The sequence below is a fragment of the Falco punctatus genome, assembly GCF_963210335.1.
Source record: "Falco punctatus genome assembly, chromosome: 7".
Taxonomy (NCBI): domain Eukaryota; kingdom Metazoa; phylum Chordata; class Aves; order Falconiformes; family Falconidae; genus Falco; species Falco punctatus.
In genome coordinates, this window is record NC_137587.1 from 71,180,940 (window position 1) to 71,203,299 (window position 22,360).

Genomic DNA, 22,360 nt, shown 5'->3' on the forward strand with positions numbered 1-22,360 from the left:
CTGCTCGAGGAGCAGGGACGAGGGGGAGGTCAGTCCATGCACCCTCGCTCTTTGCCCTCCGATGCAGCAGAGATTCCTGCTGCTTAGTTCCCAGTTAATTTTTCAACATTAAGGCAAAGCTGGGAGCAAGAGAACCCGACACCTGCTGACAAGGGAAGTATCAAACAATAAGAAACACTTTATTTTAACTTTACAACATATAAATAGACAAATCTGTGCTTTCCAATGTAGCTTTTCTTCCCCTCCCCTACACCCAGGGTCCTTGTTGCAGTGCCCTGCCTCTGAGAGAAGAGAGCAAGCGGGGCTGAACTGCAGTGGCTAAACCGATCCCGTATGTACAGATCCAGCAGGCACCGCACCCTCCCCAGCTGTCATCTGCTCAGGTCGCGGCTGGCACCTCGGCCGCACAGCATCCTCTCCTCTGCAGAGAGGCCAGCAAAGAAGGGATGCAGGAGGGCTTCCGAGAACGTGATCCTCTGTGAAGGGTCAAATTCCAACATCCTCCTCATCAAGTCAAAGAGCTGCGCATGCTCCAGTGAGTCATGCAACATGTACGTCTGAAAAGAGAAGGGGGGGGACAGAGAGGGGTGCAGCGCTCCGGTAGGACAGGGATCGAACCCCAAGGCCCTAGTTCTGTGGCACAGCGAGGCAAGGGCCGTCTCCCATCCCGAAGTACAGCATCCCTCCAGTGCCCTAGTATCGGTCCTACTTCAGCCATGCCAATAACCTACTGTTAGCGCAGGTGAGAGTTTAGGACTCTCTAAAAGCCAGTTACTACAGGAAATTCCCCTCCGCACACCCCGCACCGCTGATCCGGGAAGGGAACGGCACAGCAGCTCAGCCTCATGACACAGCCAGCTGGCTGCAGAGCAGCACCTACCCGCAGGGGCTTGCAGTTCTCTTGGACGTATCTGCCGTCAGACGTGTTCTCATCCCATACCAGGTTCCCGTTGTGGAAATATTTTTGCTTCCTGCAAAGGAGAGGTGGTGTTCAGTAAGGTGGTTAGTGGGACATACTTCCAGCATGTCTCCCACAGTTACATCCATGTAGGTGAGACCCGGTGTGAAGACAGAGGGTTGGCATCCCGAGTAATTAGTCACCAAGAGCTGACTGGACTGTCTGAGTTCAGGAAGAGGTTCTTACCGAGTTTTGTGAATCATGTGAGATGGAATTGGCCCGAGGATTTTTTCCATCATGACAAGATGCTCACGATTCTCATGAGTCTGCAAAGGAAAAGAGCAATGGTGCATTAATTCAGAACTTGGAGGTCTAACGATGAAAGATCTGTCACCTATACAAGTACAGGGGAAGACGAGACAAGCCTCCCTCAGGAATGATGCAGGTCCTGCCCACCTCTGCATCCTCTCATTTTTCTATTCATAGGCACAGTGAAGAAACCAGAAGTGATCTGAACCTTGTCCTTCTGGCAAGGCACAGGTCCTCACACAGAGTTTTCCTGCGCTTATTTTCAAACTCAGCTTCTGACTTTTACTGCCTGATCTGCCTTTTCCTTCCCTTCACTGAAGTTTGAGCCTTTTTAGACGTTAAGAATTTTTAGGGTACAATGCCTTTTGCAAGAATCATACCTGGAAGAGCGTGAAGCCGCGGTAATACTCAAACAGAATGCAGCCGGTACTCCAGACATCACATGGCTGCGCCCAGCCCAGCTCTGCAAAGAAAAGCAAGTTAACTTCATACTCTCAACAAGTCCCACCAGATTTCTACTAGTTCCTCGTTGAAACTGAGGGGACTACACAAAGACAGATCTCGAAGTTATCTGTGCGTTTTCTGGTGCTGCACGCTGGCAAGAGGACTGGCAGGGAACAGGTTGCCCCCAAGAACTAGAGCACTCTCAAGCTGGTTTTCCTCTAGACAGCATCATCCTGCAGCATTCCTGGGACAACTGTTCTCCACCCCTCTGCGGCTCCCGAAATCCCAGCAGTACTTACCCAGAATCACTTCTGGTGGACGGTAGTGCCGGGTAGCCACAATAGTGGTGTGGTGCTCATGATCGAAGGTGGCGCTTCCAAAGTCTGCCACACGAATGCTTGTGTTCCGAATGGATTTCTCCTCGCAGCTCTGCAAGCAAACAAGTCTTCAGTGCTTCTAATAGCTGGGTTAGGATTACGCTAGGCTTTGAGAGGAGCTCTCTGACCCCAGAGCTACCATGTCTGCACTACTAATCAGAGGGATTATAACTGTGAAGCTCTGAGCTCTTTACGTCTCAGATTGGTGTTAAGGAAAGCCACCGAACACTCCGCTTCGTGGACTGGAGCCACTGAAGCAGTCTTAAGGCTTTTAGAAGACATGGGAGAAAGAAGAGGCCTGACTTACGGTTTGTTCCTATTAAACAGACTTTTAAAGCCCTGTGGGGCACGTACAGAACAGGGAAGATCCAATTTCTCCCAGGGAGGGAAAGGCAGGCTATTCCTCGTCTATTCACTTCTCATTTGGACGCACCTTTTTCTCATTGTACAGAGTGTCAAAATCTGAATTGACAAACAAGATGTTTTCTGGCTTGAGGTCAGTGTGAGTCAGCTGGTTGTCATGTAAAACTGCACAGGTGGCAAAGAGGAGAGAAAAAAAAAACATATAAGGAACCACGTGCTGAAGCACCCCTACAACTGCCCATCAAAGCACCAAGCCAAGCCCTTCTCAGCTCCCTCCCGACTCATTCTGGTGAGACATCGTCGCCTGGCGAGGCTGGCCCTGGGTGACTTACATCTCAAGGCATGGCAGAGCTGGTAGGCCATGTGCCGGATCTGAGGGAGAGGGTATGGCTGGAAGTTATTCTCCTTCAGGAACTCGAAAGTGTTCTTGCCCAGAAGCTCAAAGGCAATGCACATGTGGCCATGGAAGTTGAACCAGTCTGACATCAGGACACACAAGCTGTGCAGAGGGAAAGACATGAGGATTAACCGTCGTTCAGGGAGTCGACAGAACAGTCATCCTCCCTGTTTCTGGCTACTTCAGAAGTGGTTGGTGAGCAAAAGCTCCGAGCCAGCTGACTCAGAAGCACAGTAATCCCTCTATGTACACCAGAGAGACACTCCCTCCCCACTTTGCTCAACCACCTCTAGGGAGAGATCTCCAGTTCAAGTGGGACAAGGCAGCAGGTGGTTGTTAGAAAAGTTTTGGTTAATTTTTCCTCACTGTGACCTAGCACGTCAGTCATTAAGAGTTTTAAGAAAACAAGTGTTCAGTAGAACTAGAGACAGACTTCTTCCAAGACCAGAGAGAGGTTTCCCCACACACAGGAGCCAAGCCCTCAACCCGTGTTTCTCTAGACATCACCCAAGCAGAGCGCCTATCTGCAAGGATGTGGTACTGACTACCCAGGAGTCTCGTAGGAACTTACAATTTGTTCTCCTTGTCCTTCTCTTTGATTTTTTTCAGGACATTAATTTCCAGCCTGGCTGCTTCTCGGTACTTTCCAACATTTTTTATAATTTTCAGTGCCACTTGAGATTTGCCTCTGTAAGGGAAGAGACAAAAGGATGGAGTCAGACAGAAAAGCCCACATACACACATCCTCAGTCCACAGAAAGAGGGCACATCCCAGTTACTCCCGTCACGTCTTCATGTGTTGAAATGTTCTATCATTTCTGGGTCCCAACAAAGCTCTCAAGGTCTGCCAAAGATTTATGCTGCTTGACCAGCAGTTAATTTGAAGCGAAAGGTTATTGCTTGGTAACACTCCAAAGAGAGCTGGAGACAGCTCTGCGAGCACACCATTTCCTGACACAGCAGTCTGTAAGGTCACCGTGACGCCAGCAGCCACCTCCCCTCTCCAACTGTGCCAGAGAGATTTCTGAGGAGGCAGGAGATCCCAGCAGCTCCTATACTAAGCTGACCCCCACGGCTCAGAGCCAGACAAAAGGTCAGGAAGAGGCAGGGGTCAAGTGTAATCACAGGAGAGGTTAAAAAAAAAAAAAATTAAAAAAAATAGAGAGGTACCCCAGCAGATTTAAGAGGTCACTTTCCCCAGCTGCCTGGCCCATCCCTCAGCCGGAGTCCACTGCAGCAGAACAGCCTGTGCCGGAGCTCTCAGCCACTGAACAAACTCCCCTGCCTCCCTTCACACACCAGCCTGCACACTCGGGGCACTGAGGTATGAGGCCCCCTCCCACCTGCTATGAGAAACAACTTCTACCACAGCGACAAGTGGAAGGTGACAACAGTTCGGTCCAGTGGAGGCCCAGGCAAAACTGGCAGCACTAATCCTGCCACGCTTGCCAGCATCTGGGCTTGGTGCACATGGGACAGACGAGTTATCTGGAAGGGAAAGATGCCTACCTGGCATGGTCCACACACTCCACCACTTTGCCAAAAGTGCCTTCACCAAGGCTGCCAACAATTTCATCTAGGAGAGAAAACAGGAGTGGATGTGAATTCAGGGGCTTGGCGAGAGCTGAGGTCCTGCAATTTCACAGCAATAAAATGTCAAAGCAAAAAATGTCACTGCTACGCTCTTTAAAACTCAAGTGTCTATTGTCTGCCTCAGGCAATTTACTGGCCAGTCCATTTATAAGCAATAAAACACTAGAGACCCCTCCAGTACAATACGAGAGATCTCGTCTAACATGGGGATAGAAAGTAGAGAGGTAAAGTTTTACGAAAGGTGGCTGTACATCGCTCTTGAAGCCAATCGCCGATCCTGCACACCAGGTGGCCTTCCTTGTCATCTTCCACGCTCCTGCTGCGCTTACTGCTCTGTTGGCTTCTCTGTACACACCGCCCCCCGAAACGGCATACGACCAAGCGCGCACAGCGGGCAGTTCCGAGTGGCAGGATTGTGTTGTCATTCAAAGGTGGAGATGACGGTGCGTCGGTGGTTGGATTTTCCAGATCCCAGCATTTCATAAGGCACACAGCATATATAACGATAGGGATATTGCAAGGGACACGTCAAGACACAAACTAACTTCAAAACAGAAAAGTAATCAACAGCTACAGGTATGTAAAGAAAACTCTCTCATTAGCTACACCTCTGGTGCCGCCGCCTCTTAGGCAGTAAAATGCCCCCCTCTTCTCTGAAGGGAAGCAGCAGCTGGGAAGCTCCAGTGTTAGGTGGCTTGGCTTGGCACCACCGTTCCCCACAGGAGCAGCTTCCTCCGCAGCACCAGAGGATGCTGCCAGAGGCACAAGAAGAAGGAGGGCTTTGCCAGAAGAACGTCATTTTCTCCGCTGGCAAAAGTGATGAAGGGTATACAAGCTGTCAGTTTGGACAAGCTGTCCAGTAGAAGCCAGAGTAGCAGTTCTCCCTCTGTGTAGCCTGCTCTTTTGTACCTCAGTTGACAGATCACCAGCTACCCAGAGCCGTGTCCTGCCCCGGCTACGAACCAGCCCTTCCCTTCTTGACAGAACCAACTACGATGCTGATCCTAAATCCATACGCCCGACGGGCTGCAAACAGACCTGGTGTTGCGCATTGGCCTTAGGATGCAATTTTAAGCCTGGGAGAACTTCAGGAACAGGCCAGTTAAATTAATCCCCGGGGAGCATTTCACTCTGCTTCAGGTGCCCACTAAAGGTTCGAGGTCACATTTACCTCTGCTACTGCTAGCTTCTACTGGAAAACCAGCCGAACATTCCAGAAAGGACCCAGGGTCCACAAAGCGAGCTGTCCTAATTCCTGATCTTTTTCTATCCAGCTTTAAAAATAGTTACAATCTCTACAGCCAAAGAAATGAACACAAAGCTCTACACTTCCACTCCCGAGCTTCTATCAGGCTTCTCTTCTGTGCCCCTCACCCCCCAGCTAGTCCAAAATAATGAGCTACAATCAAACCCCAAAAGGTCAGCTGAAACGGAGGAGAAGGTAGAGAGGACAGTTGAGACAGCTGTGAGACTTCAAGGGATTTAGATCACGCCAGCCCAAACCTGTACACCGTTATCACACACACACAAACCGCACTGGAGCATTTTCATCATAACCCTGGCTCTGCCTAAAACTTAAGAGAGTCAACTGGAAAGAAATAAAAGGAGGAAAGCAACAGACCGTCAGAAGTTCCCAGCCATGCAGATATCCACTACAACTGCAGGGATCAGGACTCGGTCGTTTAGTTGTAGTGACATTTAAAAGCGACAAACGTGTGAAAGATGGAAACGTTCCTTACAGGAGAGAAGCAGTGAAGCAGAGACCTTCGGTCCGATACCTCACAACATTTCCAGGGTACTCCCAGTCTCGGGACCAGCCTCCCCACCCAGTTCCAAATATTCCCTGTTAATCCTTGAAAGGAATACTATGTTTCAGGGTGGAAAACAGGGAAGTTTTCAAAGAAGCTGAAATCCAAGGACACTTGTGTGGAAACAGGCAACGAGGACACGTGCGTACCCTCAGAAGGTGGAAGCCTTTCTCTAAGTACAGTGGGACAGGGGTTAATAAGCACAGGGCTAACGACTCGGAGAACTGGCTGATTGATCCCATCTGGTACAGGATCCTGGCACACAGTCAAACCAACGTGCCTTCGCAGGAGCGCTCCGTACCACCGCTGCATACCAAAGCCCCGAGCAGCAGCGGCGGTATGCAGAAGTGAAGCCCCAGCCATGTATAAACCTGAACAATGCCCCATCCCCAGCAGCCAGGCTGGCCTGCGGCCAGGCGCGCCCCTGTTAGCCTGTCACGTGTGTGCCATTTGAAGCTCTCCCGCACCCCCTCCCCAGCCATAAGAATACGGTTTCGTTTCCTCACTATTAAGGCTGCAGGGGCTGGACTAGTAAAAACCAATAGCTACAAATGCTTCCTACTGAACAAGACACAGATTTCGGACTATACATTCCACGTAATGAAAACACACACAAAAATGGGATCAGAGGTACTCACCCAGAGTGTTCAGAGCTGAAAGGAGGTAAGAACAGTTAAACCCCTGAACAATCCTAAACTCATTCTGGATGCTACTCACCGAGGAGGCACTGCTACAAGACCTGGTCCTGCGTTTCCGGCAGTGATGCTGATGCTTCTTGGGACGGTGCTGCTCTCTGCCTCTGGATCGCCGCCAGTTTCGTGAGCGGGTCGAGTAATAATCCTCTCCAAAAGACGGGCTTCGGTCTTCAAATCTGTAGGCATCACTGTCCCGTCTGTATCTCCTGTGATAAGGCATCCTGTCATGGCTGTAGGACAAACAACAATGCATTCATAAGCCTGGAAAAGCAGGAAAGACAGAATCCTGCTGAAACTAAGAGCTCTCGCTCCCACTCCCTGGTGGCAGGGAAGAAACAGCTAGCGCCCTAGCTTCAAACCACCCCTCTGCTGCGGCTCCAATGCCGGCCGCTTCTCAGATGAGAAAAAGGAGAAAGTTTTCAAGAGAAAAATAGTGCGGTACTCCCATGTTCCAAGGGGCTGGGGGGGAGACAACTCACTTGGAGCTCGATCTGAGCTGCCTACCTCATCTGAGCCACCTCTGCCACCATACCAAGTGTTTTTCTAGCATCGTTTCTCCTCCCCCAGGGAGGTCTCTCATTAGTTCTTAAGCAAACGAGAACTGAGGCCAGCAGCAGTGCTCTAGGCATCACCCCAGGGGGGACTGGAGTCCCCTAACCACCAAGCCTTCTGTGTACATATACACACAGCCCAGCTCAACACACCATTAGCAAGAGCTAGAAGGAAAAATTGGTCTCCACAGTAGAGTCAAGCTCCTGCACCTCTAGCAACAACTGAGCTCTGCAAGTATCTAAAGGAAACTTTTGGTCAAGCTCATCTCTGCATCAGGAAGGGCCAGAAGACCTCAGACAAAGCTCTCCTGCGGGAGTACTTACAAGCTGGCATCGCACGCACGGTTTTAGGTACCATGTGTGCACATTAACGATAAGAGCAACTCTCCCCGCCCCGCGCTCAATGAGCGAGCATCTGCAAGCTCCAAGTGCCTCAAACTGCAGTTCTGCAGCTCCTGCCTTTTGCTCTGCGGGTCCCACGTGTTTCCTTGGCAGCACTGTTGTGGTACCTCTCAAACTGGACGACAAAAATGGTATTGCTTAGCAGTGATTCCATTCCATCACTTCTGCCCCCGAAAGCACAACAAAGTCTTCTGCACTTAGCCCTTGCAGCTGGTCTAATAAACCAGCCTCCACCACAAGTCTTGCTTTTTTCTCACACATATTGAGTGAGAAACCGCATTTTTGGTAGAAGATGTCACAACCTGGAACCAAGAACAGCACGTTGGCTTTCCAAGGACAAACAGCAGCATTCTGGGCACGTGCCGGGCCAGGTTAATGCCGTCACCCAGCTGACAGCAAGAGCAATGGCTTCGCCAACCAAGACCTCGCTGCAGCTGTATCAGCCCGGAAACAGGAACTTGCGTTGTTTGTGCTTCTCTGCTTTAGCAACAGTTAGCTGTCTCGCTGACAGCTTCACATTCACCTCCTCTTGGGTCAAGAATACAATGTCAAACTGCCTGCTGAAAGCAGTGGCTCTAGGTCACCACTGAACTATCCAAAACACAAAAAAACCAAACCCCCATGGCTCTGTTCCAACATCAATACTCAACTTCAAACACACCTTCTTGAAACTTCAGTGTTTACTTTCAAGATACGGAGGAATCAGAAATGACAACCTGAAGGACTCAGCTACAGAGGAGACCAGGGAACCTGTGAGAGGCTCAGAGTCTGGAACTAAAATGGCAAAAGCCCGTGTTCATCCAAATCTGTCCTACCTAACCCGTCAGATGGAAAAATGGGAAAGCCCACTGGGTGTTTCACAATCCACTTCCTTCAAGTAAACAAAAGCCAGGCTCAGAAGAGAAATTAATCTGTAGAACATTTCAGGAATTTAAAGATGAACTCGGCTCCCTTCTGCCTGCACCTGCCCTGTTCAACCACTGGCCGAACCAGTGGAACCACACCAGCTCCAGTACCACCGAGCAGCGAGGACTGCTAGCCTGTTTTGGTCGAACACCACGACATGTCAGCACACGGCTCCCCATCAGCGTTCCCGCCTCTATTCCAGAAACCTCGCCGCAGCTTCTGTTATCAGAGGCCTTATCCACCCCGCTTCCAGTACCTAATTGTCCCTGTGGAAACGCTGAACAAAGAGAGGATCAAAGGTAAAAATCCAGAGTCAAAGCAGGAAAGATCATTAGTGATGCTCAGATCCTTTCTGACAGGATAGGCGAGGGAAAAGTGTCGTTACTTTCAGTCTGGTTTGTAATACTTTCAGAAGGAAGTGGGTCGTTGGGAGAGAAAGACTTTAATGCCTGCACAGCATTAGAACCGGGAAATGTGATTCCAGGGCAGGCTGCTCTCCCTCATTAGTATTAAAGACGTGGCTTTGGGAAGAACTTTTGGCTGGATGCAGCGGCAGAAATGCATAAGGAAAGGCACACGCAATTAAGCCCTTTACTTTCATCTCTGGGATTTACAGGTCTAAAGCTGATCTGCAGTCAGGAAATGAAAGCTGCCAGCGCTCAGCACTCGCTCTGAAACACGAGCAGAATTGAGGACGAGGGTTTATTAGATAACCGTCCCTGCTCGCTCGCCCCGCCAGGGTGGCTGCCGGCGGGCAGGCTGCCCCCCCGGCCTGAAGCCCCCCGTACCTTCTCGATCGCGACCTCCTGGCGAGATCCCTGCGGGGTGGGTACCGCAGCCTCCCCTCGTAGTCTCTGCTGCGAGACCTCTTCCTCTTCCACCTGTGTGCCAGGTAGCTCTCCTGCTCCGGGGACCGGTATCGCTTACAGTGATGCATCTGGGGGGACAGGGGGGTTCACAGCCTGTCCCCCCGCCCCGAGGGACCCCAGGCCCCCTGCCCGAGGGGCGCAGGCGCAGCCCCCCGGCGTGCCCAGGGAAGCCGGCCCCTGCCCACCTGCCTGCCCACCCGCCGGCAGCGTGGGGGGGGTGCAGCCGGAGGCCTCCCCTCAGCAAGCAGGCCGTTAGCAGTTACTGCCCCGGTGCCCTCTACAGACCCCCCCGGTGACCCCTGCAGAGCCCCCCCCGGTGACCCCTGCAGAGCCCCCCGGTGACCCCTGCAGAGCCCCCCGGTGACCCCTGCAGAGCCCCCCCGGTGACCCCTGCAGAGCCCCCCCGGTGACCCCTGCAGAGCCCCCCCGGTGCCGCTCGCTTTCCCCGGCTGCGGTAACCGCTGGGCAGGGCGTGCCCGGCTGCCCCCAGCCCGTGAGCTCCGGGCCGAGGCCCCGCCGCCCGCCCCGGGGCACGGTCCCCGCCGGGGCCACACGTCCCACAGCGGCGCGCTGCGGCCTGGGCCCGGGCCCGAGCTCCCAGCTCCGGAGCGCCGGGCCGGATCCCCGCCCCACCGGGCGGCCCCGCCGGGCGCCCCCAGCCCCGCCCCGCCGGGCCGGCCCCGCTGGCTCACCGCCCCTCCGCGCCCCTCCGCTCGGCGGGTGCGGCCCGGCCTGGCCCCCCCGGCCCCGCAGCGCCGACGTTGCCGCTTCCGGTTCCGGTGCCGCCCGCCCCGCCCCGCCCCGCCCCGCGCGGCCGGGTCGGTTCCGCCCCGCCCCGGGCCGCTTCCGCCGCCGCTCGGTGCCCCGGGGGCCGCAGCTGACGGCTGCCGCGCGGGGCCGCGGGGAACGGGCCCGCCCGGGGGGCGCGGGGAGCCGGGCTGGGGCTGGCACGGGCCGCTCCTCACCGCCGGCCTGCCGCACCGCCCCCGCCTCGGCCGGGCCACCGGGCACCGCCTGCCGCGCCACTCGTGGCCTTCCTCCCCGTGGGCTGCCTCGCCACGGCCTTCCTTGGCACAGCCTTTGTCACCATGGCCTTCTCCTCATGGTCTCCCTCCCCACGGCCATCCTCACCAGCCTTTGCCATGGCCTCCCTCACCGGGACAGTGTTCGCCATGACAGCCCTGGTGACGGCAGCCCCCTCCGTGGCCTTCCCACCACGGTCTCCTCGCTGTGGCCCGTGTACCTTCTCCCCTCATGGGCTCTGCAGACAAACTCCTTCCACCAGGCGGGGCTGAGAGCCACCGTTGTCCCCACGGGGACAGGTGACCATCCCCTCCCCTCCGGAGGACAAGCCTTGCTCCCAAAGCGGGACTGTGGGTGCCGCTGGCCCACGGCACAGCCCCGCGAAGAGCACCGGGACAGGAAAGAGCTTCAACCGCTCTGCGCGTGCAGTCGTGCCCAGACCTTTTGTTTATTCATCAGCCACTCATTTGGGCCAGCAATTAATGAAAAATGCTGATGAACACCTTTAGCACTGGTGCAGGGAGGGTTGGGGTGGTGTCAGCAAGTCTTTGTGGCTCTCGTGGAGGAGCAGAGCCTGTGTGGACAGGGGACAGCCTGGTGAGGGTCTTCCCTGCTGTGGGACTGGGCGGAAAGGGTGGGCTGGTGGCGGTGGGTTAGAAGGGACAGTAGATTCCACCACCGTGGTGGCCACGGGGCTGGTCTCCCATTCGGGTGAGCTTCCCACCCGTCTCCTACCACAACCGAGGTTTTGGGTGCTCGGGGCTCGCTCCAGGTGCAGGCATCGAGTGGCCGGCTGGCGGGCGTAGCAGGGGAAGGCTCCTCTTCTCTCCCCAAGGCTGAAGCCATCTCACACAGGCTCGCTCCCCCCCAGAGGATCTCCAGCCCTGGCAATGGAGCCCAGAGTTCTCCCACAAGGATGTGTGGGCTGAGACCTCACCCCTCCAGGCTTGGAGACCCCCCTTCCCTCGCTCCTGTGGGCAGCTGAGCCCTGGACAAGCCCTGCCCGTGGGCTGCGGGCACGGCCGGGGTCCCAGAGCATCGGGCTGGATCCGGTGCCACCGCGCTGACTCCAGCTGCCCCCGGCTGCACATCTCCCTCCAGTGCAGCAACCCGGCCCCGGGGGCACAGGGGCCCACCTGCACGCGGCCCAGTGGGGAGCTGCTGGTGTAGATGCGAACCTGTGGCAGGAGAGGGGCAGAAGCAGCGTGGGACATGGCTGGTGGCCTTCCAGCAGAGCTAGGAACACCCGTTACCCCAAGAAGAGTAATCCCACCCCAGCAACCTCCCGTGAACAGCAAGAAATAGCTCCTTGGGGCTTGCCTGTGCCCCTCCCGCAAGTGGGGGCTGAGACCCTTGGCTGCAGGAGGAGCTTCTGAGCACAGGTGACCCAAGCCACCTTCTTAGCTGTGGTCACCTCCATCCTGCTCACCTGCATGACAGTGAACTCCAAGGATAGCTCTTGCTTCTGGATGTCCCCAGCAGGGAGGCTGAAGAGGAAGGGCATGCTCCAGATGGGGTTGTAGCCGGTGACGGACTTGGTCTCCTCGGTGTCGATGACGTGGCCATTGTGGTAAAGGTGGATGATGACATAGTGGCCTGGAAGTGGAGACAGAGCCTTGATGAGAGGGACCTGCTCCGGGCACGCACCAGGGAGGGAGGCTGGAGGTTGGCAAGCCAGATTCCTGCACACCATGGGCAGCCACACTGGGGTGCCGGGGGGGGCTACAGGTGCTCCGTGGGGCTCTGCGGAGCTGTGGGCAGAGGACAGGGAGATGCTGTCCATCTTGGTTGCACCTACCCCTCCCCTCCCTGGTTGGGAGCAAGGACCTCCAGAGTCCTCAGCTCATGTCCCTGCCCACGTCCCAGGCTTTGCATGAGCTGGGGGGAGACAGAGGTGCTAACAGCCAGTGGGACAGAAACCCCCATGCTATTTTTTTTAGATATATAAATATGTATATTTTAAGCGTTTGGGGGCCATATTGGAGATGTCTAGATCCTAGCTGCCCTACCTGTACTCATTTAGCTTAGGAAAGAGAAGTTCAAGAGGAAATAAGACTACCTGCCAAGCAAAAGGAGGGGTTGCCATTCCCTGTGCCCACCCGGGCATCGCCTTGCCCCCCGGTCCATGCCCCGTGCCCTACCTGGTGTGCCCGGCATGTGCGAGAGCTGGCCCAGGTGCTCTGCCTTGTGGACCAGCACCTTGGTGCGGCTGGCCAGGGCTTGGTACTGGAGGAGAAGGAAAAGCTGGCCAAGGGATGTGGGTGGTCTGGGTGGGAAGGAGAGGACGCTGCGGCTCGCATCATGGGTGCTGAGGCGCTGGAATGAGGTGAGAGAGCAGGAAACACCGTGAAACCTTCTCCAGCCTCCTCTAGTCTCTCCAGCTCAGGGATGTTTGCCTCCCACCTACACTACGGGTGGGTCATGAATGGGCAAAAAAGAGCCAGGAAGGTGAATTTGATGCTTACCATCCCCGCGAGGATGGTGCCAGCTCTGCATTTACCCCTTCCACCCTGGCACCCCCATCTTCAGCGAACCCCCCAGGCAGAGATGCTGCCACTTGTTATGGTTGATGGATGTTAATTATGGGCAGCTGATGAACCTGCACCACAGCAGAGGACACCACAGGGATGGGGGTTGCTGTCTCAGTGCCTTCAGTCCCTCCCGCTGCCTCCCACCGGGTGGTGCTTGGAGGAGGCTCTGCCTCTCACTGGGGAGTTTTAGGGCTCTGAGACCAAGCAGAGCTCAGCCAAAACATGAAGACAACCCCCGTGCTGGAGCCTGCTGCCACCTCACCTTTCTGAGCTTGGTTTTGGTGCTTGACAGCTCCCAGCTGTAGCAAGAAGATGCCCAGGGGTCCCAGGTGGCCTGAGCACAGGGAAAGAGGACCTCTCCCACAAAGGAGTCCTTGAGGCTGCAGAACCTGGTGTAGACGGTGAAGCGCAGGGTGAAGCTCCTCAGCTCCTCCAGGCTGTACCGGCCGAACCGGCACGGCTGCTGGCGGGCAGGGTGGAGGCTGCTGTGGTGCACGGCCACATGCCGGGATGCCGGGAGCTGCGGCAGCAGGTACACCTTGACGTAGGAGCCCTTGGGCAGGTAGGAGATGCTGAGAATTGTCACAGTGAGCGTGGCCTCAGCTGGTGAGTAGAACAAGTTGCAGTGGAGCCAGGGACGCTGCTTGGGGCCAGCGCCAGCGGGCAGCGGGGTGGGTGGTCCTGGGATGGGGTGGACTAGTGGGCTTTCCTCATTGCAGTTTGGCTCTGGAGATGGTGCGGCAGCGCTGCCATGCTTTTGCCAGCTTTTTAGGGAAGAGAAGAGTGGGCAAGGATGCTCTGCCACGGAGGAAGCCCCTGCAGGGTGCTGATGATGCACAGGAACCCTCTTTTTCCTGGGCACCCAGCACCTCCCCTGCCACTTCTTCATACACCTGCTGGACAGGCACTGGCACCGTCCTGGTGGGCAGAGCAGGTCCCAGCTCCACCATTGCCTGCTCCCGGCTGAGGCGGGGGTGCTGGCGGTGCCACCAGCACACGGTGCAGCCCAGGAGGATGCTGAGACAGAGCAGGGCCAGCCCTGCACCAAGGAAGACCTGCAAACGCACTGGAGAGAGACAGGCACTACTAGCACAGCAGGTCTTGCCAGGGCTGCACGGCCGTGGCTCTCGGCGGGGGATGGAGCAATGGAGAAGAGCAAGGCCTGGGTGCCCACCTCCCCGGCCATGCCTGTGACCCACCCCCATCGTTGCAATCCGGGATCGGAGTGGGGCATCCCAAAGCCAGAAGGTGGGAGTTGGCTTGGTCAGGGCCGCGCTCGGCACCTGTGGGTGTGGGCAGCCTGACACAGAAAACAAACGGAGCCGGAGCCTCACCCCGGGGGTGATAAGGGCTTGGGAAAGGTGGCATTATCAGTTATCAGCCCTGCTGCCAGGGTGATGCGGGTCGCTTGCTTGGGGGGGGGCGCACAAAATGTGTGGGGAGGCCCTGGTGCCCCTGGGGAGGAGCAGGAGACCTGCAAGGGGGAGATCTGGGGACGCCTGAGCTGGATTCAAAGCGGCAGCGCTCCCCAAGTTGTTATGTACCCAAGCCTGGCCCCAAAAGAGGGGGCACCTCCTCCCCAAGCTGTGCCCAGAGGACCAGTGTCCTGGGGGGGGTTAAGCTGGACTTTATCCCTCCTGGCTGGGATGCCCGCGGGGTTTCAGGCTCCCCAGCAGCTGAGCAGGGTGGCATCTCTGCATGTGGATCGTTTAAGGACCAGGGAACCAAACTCGTGGACATCAGCGCTGAAGTTTCATAGGAAACTTGGTTTTCAGAGGTGAGCAACAAGCGCCAATGCAAATCCCTCCGCGTGCGCAGAGCCGGCTTCGCCTGCAGCCCTGCAGCGAGGGATTACGGAGAGCAGGGTCTGGGCAAAGCTCTGCCAGAGCCTGAGCCGGCTGGGTGGAGGGATCGTCCTGTTTGCCCCACGCATGGCGCTGGGCTCTCCTGCCCAGATACTTCCCTCTGCGCTGGGCGTCTTTAGCCCTTTGTTATGTGTTAGGGAAGCCAGGCTGCGGTGGGATGAGCGGCAAACGGCGGCATTTAGGGGAGGGATGGAGGGAAGGGGGCTGGGATGTGAACTTGCCTGGAGGATTATATTCCAGCCCAAACAACGGCTGCCAATGTCCACGGGCATCCAGCCCTGGGAAAGCGAGTTGGGAGGGCTGGAGCATGGCCACCGCAGGCGTACAGATCCGCACTGGTCTGTGGGGCTGGGGAGGGTGAGTGGGGTCCCCTTTGGGTGCCTGTTTCAGGGTGCTGGGGCAGCCAGGTGGGACGATGCTGTGCAGCAACCTGCTGCACCGAGCAGGTAAGAGGGCTGGAGGCTGGCAGGGCTGCAGGGCTGTCCTGGATCTTGGCGCTGAGGTCGGGGTGGCCACCATGGAGCCCCCCCTCACCCGACAACAGGTCTCTGAGACCCCCCTCCAGCCCGGCACTGGGGCCCACACGTTCCCACCCCCGATATTAAGGCTGCCGGTGGATAAACACCACGGCCGTGCGCCCCAAGGGTGTTTGCTCCCCCCCTTTGCCAGAACCCACCTTACCTGCTTCGGGCATCTGGCTTTTAAGGTGTGAAGTGAGGGCAGGTGGGTCCTTGAGCCGGGAAAAGCTGGAGCTGGGCAAGGCCAAAGGCAGCGGTGGGCAAGGGGAAGGGAACGCGGGGGAAAGGCTCTGCCTTCACCTGCCTGCCACCCGGACAGGCTGGGACCGGAGCCCAGGTATGCTGGGAGGCTCTGCCAGCCAACTCTTGTCCGATAACCGGGGGTGGGGGGCTGTAAAACACAGGCACGGCTCTTCTCGCACAGCGTGGAGTGAAATCAGCAGAACCCCCAAGAGGCAGCTGAATTTTGTGGCTCGGGTGCTGTGCAAGCAGGCGGCTTCTCTGCACCCATCAGCGAGCACGGCTGTTCCGTGCGCTGCAGGGAGGCAGCCGAGGCAGCTGGGATGCTCAGAACAGGCGCGACTCGGTGCCTTACAGCATCCCGCCCCACTGCCGCCGAGGAAGCCCAAGGGGATCTGTGCTCTGGGAGGCCGTGCCAGCGTGTGCCGCAGCCCCGGCACTGCCGCCGCCGCTGGATGGGTGTTCCAGAGCCACCCATGGGTCCCCCCTGCAGCCAGGTGCCGATGGAGAGGCCAGCGGGCAGCGCAGGCAGGGTGCGGGCAGGAGGGGAGAGGTTTCCAACTCCATGGCACAGGCATGGCGGGAGGCGGTGGGAGGATGGGGAAGGTTGTGGTGCTGAGCCCCATCCCAGCACCCAGCCACCACGGACGGGCCACTGGCCAAAACAGACACCGAGGCATCAGACAGGCTGGTATGAAAAGGGCTGGAAACCAGTTCCTCTCCAATGGCTGAACTGGTTCAATGACTGGAAAAACAACATCAGGTGCTGCGTGAATAGCACAAAATGTCATTTTTGTGCAGGAGGCGGTGACGGGAGGGTCTGGGGGAGCAGCTCCTGCCCCAGCTTGGCCCTTGCCAGGCCGGGGCTGGGTAAGGGACACGGGGCAGGGACAGCTGCGGCTCTGAGCCCTCCAGGGACGCCTGGGAGAGGACATCAGCATAACTCATCCTGTTTCACGCCTGTTCTCCCCCAGAGCTGTGTGCAGGGGTTCACCGGGGAGCATCCAACCTGGAAGCCCTTTGGCTCCACCCCGTAAGTACCCAGCTCCTTTCTAGCCACCACTCCAAACCGCAGCCTGCCACAGCAGGTTTAGAGCCCAGTTCTCCCCACAAGGGTACAAACTGGGAGAGCAAAGACCTGCAAGGACGTAAACCTCATCTAGGATCTAGGCTGAGCCAACCTCTCAGAATATTTTCCCGGGATGAAGAAGGGGCTGGGAAATTTTTAACTTGCGCTTCAGCCAAACAGCGTGGCCACAAAACAGGCTTGCAGGGTCACCGTGTGAAGAGGTAGAAGTTTATTGGAATATAAACATTCAGATAACGTGTAAGATAGAAAAAACCCAACAACAACATATACAGACACTTGTTGGAAGGAGACGTTGAGGTATTTATCCACCGCCTAGGCTATCACATTTCTTTTTTTTATTTATTTTTTATTTATTTTTTTTTTAAATAGGTAAGAAAACTAGTAGCAAGGCTGCTGCAGCTGTTTGGTGAAAACATCTGATCTGACTCTGTTTGGAGCACACACACACACACGCAGTGGCCAAAAGGACTTGGTGTGACACGTTCACATTCACTTTGGGAGCCGAGCAGGCACGCAGCCTCCCCCTTGCCTCTTCCCCCTTTCCCAGGTCACAATCTTTGTGCCTTCCCAGCATAAACTGGGATCTGCTGGAAGAGGACAAGCAGGTTTGGTTTTGTGTTTTGTTTTTGTTTCGTGGTTTTTTTTTCCCCCCAGCTGGGCATCGAACCCAGCTGGCAAATCTCCCCCTGAAACAGGAGCATCAAGGCTGCACGGAAGCAAGCTGGGCGCTTTTGGTTTGGTTTTTGGTGGTTTTTTTTGGCTGCTCACTGCAAAACCTTCGCTGGTCTGGAGTTGAAAGAGAATTAGCCACACTGCAAAGCAGAGCACTTCACGCGAGGAACAGTCCTACCCGCAGTATCAAAACCCCTGAGTACTATACAATCGAACACAGTCGAGTGAAATGAAGCGGAGCCGGGGAGAGGAGGGGGATCCACCGCCCCTGCTCAGCCTTCCCTGGCTCCCGGCTCGGCCGCCCTGTCTCTGCTGCTGGTTTCCATAACCCTGTCCCCAAAGCCTGGCAGCTCAGCAGGAGACCTGGAGCTTGGCAAAACACTCGTTAAGCCAACTGCCAGTATCAAAGCCGGGCTGGGGGAAAGGGTCACTCTTCACAGTCTGAAGGGCTGGTCCTTGCCCCCGTGTACTGAGCAAGGACCAGTTTATTGTTGCAGCTTATTTTTACTGAGGTATCTGTTACACATCCCGACTTGATTCTTTCCCTGAATTGGATACAAAACAATCTGTTAGTCCCTGTCTATTTCCAGTCTAGTTGTGTAAAGCTTATAAACATTAATACTCTAGTAGTGTCAAAGCTGTTTAGCAGTTCAGTGATTCCAGTGCCTTTCTGTGCAAGAAAACACAATGTTAGCATGTGATACATAAGCAAAACCACCCATTACTAACCTCTGCTCCCCAGGACCAGAGAAGAAAGAACAAGGAAAAGCAAAAAGTGCCCCAGTCCCACTCATAGGAAACAGCCCCCAAACCCACCCCCAAATAAAATAAACAAAACCCGAACAAAAGAAAACAAAAAAGGGGAAAAAACCCAACAATCTGAATGAGTCCCAGAGTCTGGGAAACCCTCTCCGAGCCTGCAAGGGTGAGGTGCCACGGAGGCCCGTGGGATCTGCCGAGCAAGCTCCCTGCACCCACGAGCAACTCAGCTTGCTTCCCTGCCCCGCAGGCGGCCGCTGCTCCCGCTAAAAGCAGCTGGAGGGGGGACATCTGGAGCAGCATCCATCTCAGGACACGGGCATTCCCACCCCTTCTCCCTTGTCCTCCCACCAAGTCCTCGTGACGTCAGGCAGCGGGACAACTCAAGCCACGGTGTATGAACTAACGTCTAGAGAGCGCAGAGCTGCTTGCACCCGGGAGGTCTTACCTACGGTTTACACAAGGCTTGGCACCAGCGCTCGGCTCTCAAGGCAGAGCAGCAGCACCGCTGAGCAACGCTGGGGGATTCAAAAGGAGAACCTGACGCTTGAGAGTTCCAAGGAAGGATTATTCAGTTTGGTTCCTAGGTACGGTTTTAAGCCTGATGCTCCAGCTGCTGCTGGGGCTTTCCCTGTGGTGGTGTCTGGCCCCGTTTCTTAAAGCCGTGCTCTTTTCAGTAGTATAAAATAAAGAGGTTCTAGGAGCAGGGGCACCCCGGGGGCGCAGGGCCCGTGCCGCAGCTAGCCAGGGGGACCGAGGGAGCTCCCCGGGCTCGTGAAGTCTGACAGAGCCCGGGACGGGCTGGGCTGCCCACAGTGCGTGGCAGAAAGGACCAGGCAGGAACAGGACAGACGCTTCCAGGCTGAGCTCGGGCTCAGTGGTGCAGGCAGGCACAGCACCGCAGGCAGGCACAGCACCTCCAGCCTCTGGACCCGCATGGAGCTCAGTTCTCCCAACAGCTCTGCTCGCCTGCGTGAGCAGCAAAAAGGTGACCTCGTACTGGTGTGACACCGGGCAACTCACCCACCACACGCCAGGAAACTGCTTTTTAGTAGCCTGAACCTCTGGATTTGGTCACAACGTATCTACTGGCTCAGGTGGTTCTTACAGAGGCACCCGCGCACAGGTGAAAAACTAGAATAACTTTTTATTTTGGTGCCTCTCACAAAGGCTACCTAACATGGCTTAGTCTTGTAGTGTAGGCAGAATTAGCTGTGCCTGGGTAACGAAGTCCCAGCACGGCAGCGGAGGCAGCTGGGTGCAGCACCACAAGGCCAAGCTGTTCTCTCAGGTGCCAGAAACCACCGTCCTGCGAGAGGCTTGGCCAGTCTGTAGTGTAAGCAGTGCCGTCATCTCCCAGCTGCGCTGAGCAGCTTTGCTAAAGGCAAGCACAGATCCTGGAGCTTAGAAAAACAACAGGGACTCTGGAGACACCCTCACGTCCAACACAAAAGGACACATCTTCTAAGTAAGCAGCCACTCTTGCCCTACCTGTACCTGTCCTCCCGCGTCATGCACATGTCCTGGGACTATGCTGTTCAGCTTGTCCCCTGCTGGCCTAAAGGCTGGGGAAGCCACTGCTCTTTAGCTCAGCTTTTTTTTTTTTTTTTTACTTTGTCTTTGGTGATACAATTAAAAATAAAAAAAAATAATCAACACAATGTCAGCAAAACCACATATAAAAAAACCCAAGCGATAAGATATGCCAATACTTCCTGAAGAGATTAAAAAAAAAACAACCCAAAACAAACAAAAAACCCAACAACAAGTACATATCTGAGGTATTTCATCTGCTCAAAAAAACCTGACTTGGGCCCAGAGGATGGGAAGGACGTCACCAGGGCAGGATGGATGGTGCTTGGACCTGATCTCCAGGCTGGGGAAAGCATGTGTGGGAAAGGCCAGAAGAAGAGAGAGGGGACAGAATGAGGCCACCTGAGCAGGAGCGGAGTTGATGGAGTCACCAAGTCAGCTTATTTGGCTCCAGACACAGGAGAGCCAGGGCCAGCCTTCACTTGCTTTCAGCTGCAGGTTTAAGGGAAAAGGCAAGGAAGGGCCAGATTTCCTCTTCCCTGCTTCTGCCCAGGAGCGCAGAAGGTCTCACTCAGCTGAGAGCAGCTGCCTTTTTGTGCATGTACAATTTGCAGGGGACTGGGCTTCTGCAGGCTTGTCCAGAGACCAACCAAGAAACACACGCGTAGCATTAACCACGACACCTACACACACCCTGCAGCCCTGCTGAATCAGATTTCAAATATTTAATTTCTATGTGGCCAGCGCACAGATGGGGAGAGCTTCCAGGGGCTACTGAACCTGATGAGAAGGAAGTCACCCCAGGAAGCCCAGATCAATCTAAATGACAGCTCTTTGGTGACGAGGGGGGCAGAGGATCAAAACACCGAGCCACAGTAAGTTCAGGCTGTCAGGGTAAATGCCAGTGGGACGAGTTCCTCGAGGGCAGAGAGACAAGGTCGAGGGCATTCAAAACTTGGCTGAAAGCCTGAAGGCAACCGTAGGGGAGAGGCCAGCACCAGCCAGGAGAGCGAAGCAGCTGACGAGAGGTTTTTAATGTGTCTATGGGTCAAACATAGCGGTGAGAAAGTCCTTCCCCTCTTGCCGAGACCTCGGGGTGGGGGAAGGAGGCTCACCAGCCAAGAACACGTGTTCTACGGGAGGACAGATGAACACCGGACCACGACAGAGCCTGAAGAAGGAAAGTGAGGAAGCCTGCCCGCTCTGCAGCCACACGGCACAAGCCCCGGCAGGACAGGGGCAAGGCACCCCACCGGCTCTTAGGATTGTCAATACACAGGGTTGTTTTGTGGGAAGAGTCCTTGCGGCCACTGGTTCGAGGAGAACCAAGTTTCTGGGCCCCAACTCCAGGTCTTTCCACCTGCCTTGGTGACGTCTCAGCCATCTCTCAACCCACAGCTCCTAGAGACGGTCCCTGATTGAAAAACGCCAGGCATGCCCCCCCCCCTCCATGTCCCACCCGCAACAGGAACACAGCAAACCCTGGGAGGAGGAGGAAGAAAACAAAAAGCAAAAGGGAGGAAGAAAGGGGAGAATAAAGAAAAAAGGCTGGACAAACAGACGATGAAGAAAAACTTGCTGGCATGGAAAGGTTTCAGCATCATCATCATCTTGCTGTTGGCCAACCACAAAAGCAGGTTCCTTGAGATGAGGTAATCTGTGCGACTCCTTCCCGGCTCGCTCCCTGCCGAGAGCAGAGAGAAGAGCTGCCGGAGGCCAGTGTGAGAGACAGCAGGCTCGGCCGTCCATCAGAGAGACCAGCTGGTGGAGGGCTCTGCGCTGGGGGTTCCCCGGGATGAGGTAGGGCTGGGAGAGCAGTGGGAGCTGCTGCTGCTGCTGCAGGAACTTTGGGTGCTGGAGCCTGCAATGAGATGGACGACTGGCTTCTGGGCAAAGAGCACTCCTGCGAGGCAGAGAGAGGTAAAAAGGAGGGTTACTGGGACTATGGGGTGGCACGGCCGAGAAGGATAGGGTGCAGAGCAAAGGACACTCAATCCAACCCCAGCAACCTCATCCCAACAGAAAGAGGCTCAGCACAAGACAAGGAGGCTCAGAGACAGATCAGAGGGTCAATAGTGACCAGGATATAAGAAGGGATCTCCCAGGACTTGTTCTGGCAGCCTCTGTCACGGGGATGTTGCGCTTACATAAGACAAAGATCCCAAATGGCTTCAACACCTTTGGAGGAGAGAAGCAACTTGCATTGCACTGCAGTGCCAGGCCTCCCACCTGGGCTTTGTCCAAGGATGCACGCGTGTGACCTGCAGAAGTGAAATGCCTTCAGCAGAGTACACGGGACAACAGTTCGTGCTTCCCAGAGATGCGTGAGGAGGAGCTGAGTAAAGCCACTCCTCAGCAGGAGAAGCGGGATCATACTCCTTCCTACTAACACTGCTGTAGGAGTCCCTTCCCTTGGATTTTAAGAATACTAACAACCACCACCAAAAGGAAAGGGCACTCGACTGCAGGACCAAAACCCAGAAAGAATGGAAACCATCTCCTGCTGAGCCTCCTGAG

General features: G+C 55.7%; 3 protein-coding genes across 7 annotated transcripts in view; all 3 read right to left on the reverse strand.

Annotated features, from left to right (window-relative positions):
- Positions 1 to 158: 158 nt before the first annotated feature.
- On the reverse strand, positions 159 to 10,566 carry CLK3 (CDC like kinase 3). The gene is made up of 13 exons (XM_080396021.1): positions 10,305 to 10,566; positions 9,532 to 9,680; positions 6,907 to 7,114; positions 4,633 to 4,726; positions 4,298 to 4,364; positions 3,360 to 3,476; positions 2,724 to 2,890; positions 2,462 to 2,556; positions 1,951 to 2,080; positions 1,588 to 1,670; positions 1,145 to 1,224; positions 881 to 971; positions 159 to 557 (listed from the first exon to the last, which is right to left on the reverse strand). Exons 2-13 carry the CDS (start codon positions 9,678 to 9,680, stop codon positions 372 to 374), a joined length of 1,467 nt encoding a protein of 488 aa, XP_080252147.1. The 5' UTR covers positions 10,305 to 10,566; the 3' UTR covers positions 159 to 371.
- A 216-nt stretch (positions 10,567 to 10,782) lies between these two features.
- On the reverse strand, positions 10,783 to 16,983 carry LOC308067854 (uncharacterized protein). The gene is given in 5 exon segments (XM_080397382.1): positions 10,783 to 11,884; positions 11,887 to 12,231; positions 12,777 to 12,951; positions 13,429 to 13,921; positions 13,923 to 16,983. Coding segments are annotated over 5 exon segments (1,980 nt in total). The 5' UTR covers positions 14,372 to 16,983; the 3' UTR covers positions 10,783 to 11,366.
- An 81-nt stretch (positions 16,984 to 17,064) lies between these two features.
- Positions 17,065 to 22,360, reverse strand: part of ARID3B (AT-rich interaction domain 3B) — a 36,764-nt gene continuing 31,468 nt past the window's right edge. For all 5 annotated transcript variants that reach the window (XM_080397357.1, XM_080397355.1, XM_080397358.1 and 2 more), the window contains exon 9: positions 17,065 to 21,746. In XM_080397357.1, the coding sequence (XP_080253483.1) occupies positions 21,592 to 21,746 (155 nt within the window). In that variant the 3' untranslated portion in view covers positions 17,065 to 21,591. The remainder of the gene's footprint in view (positions 21,747 to 22,360) is intronic.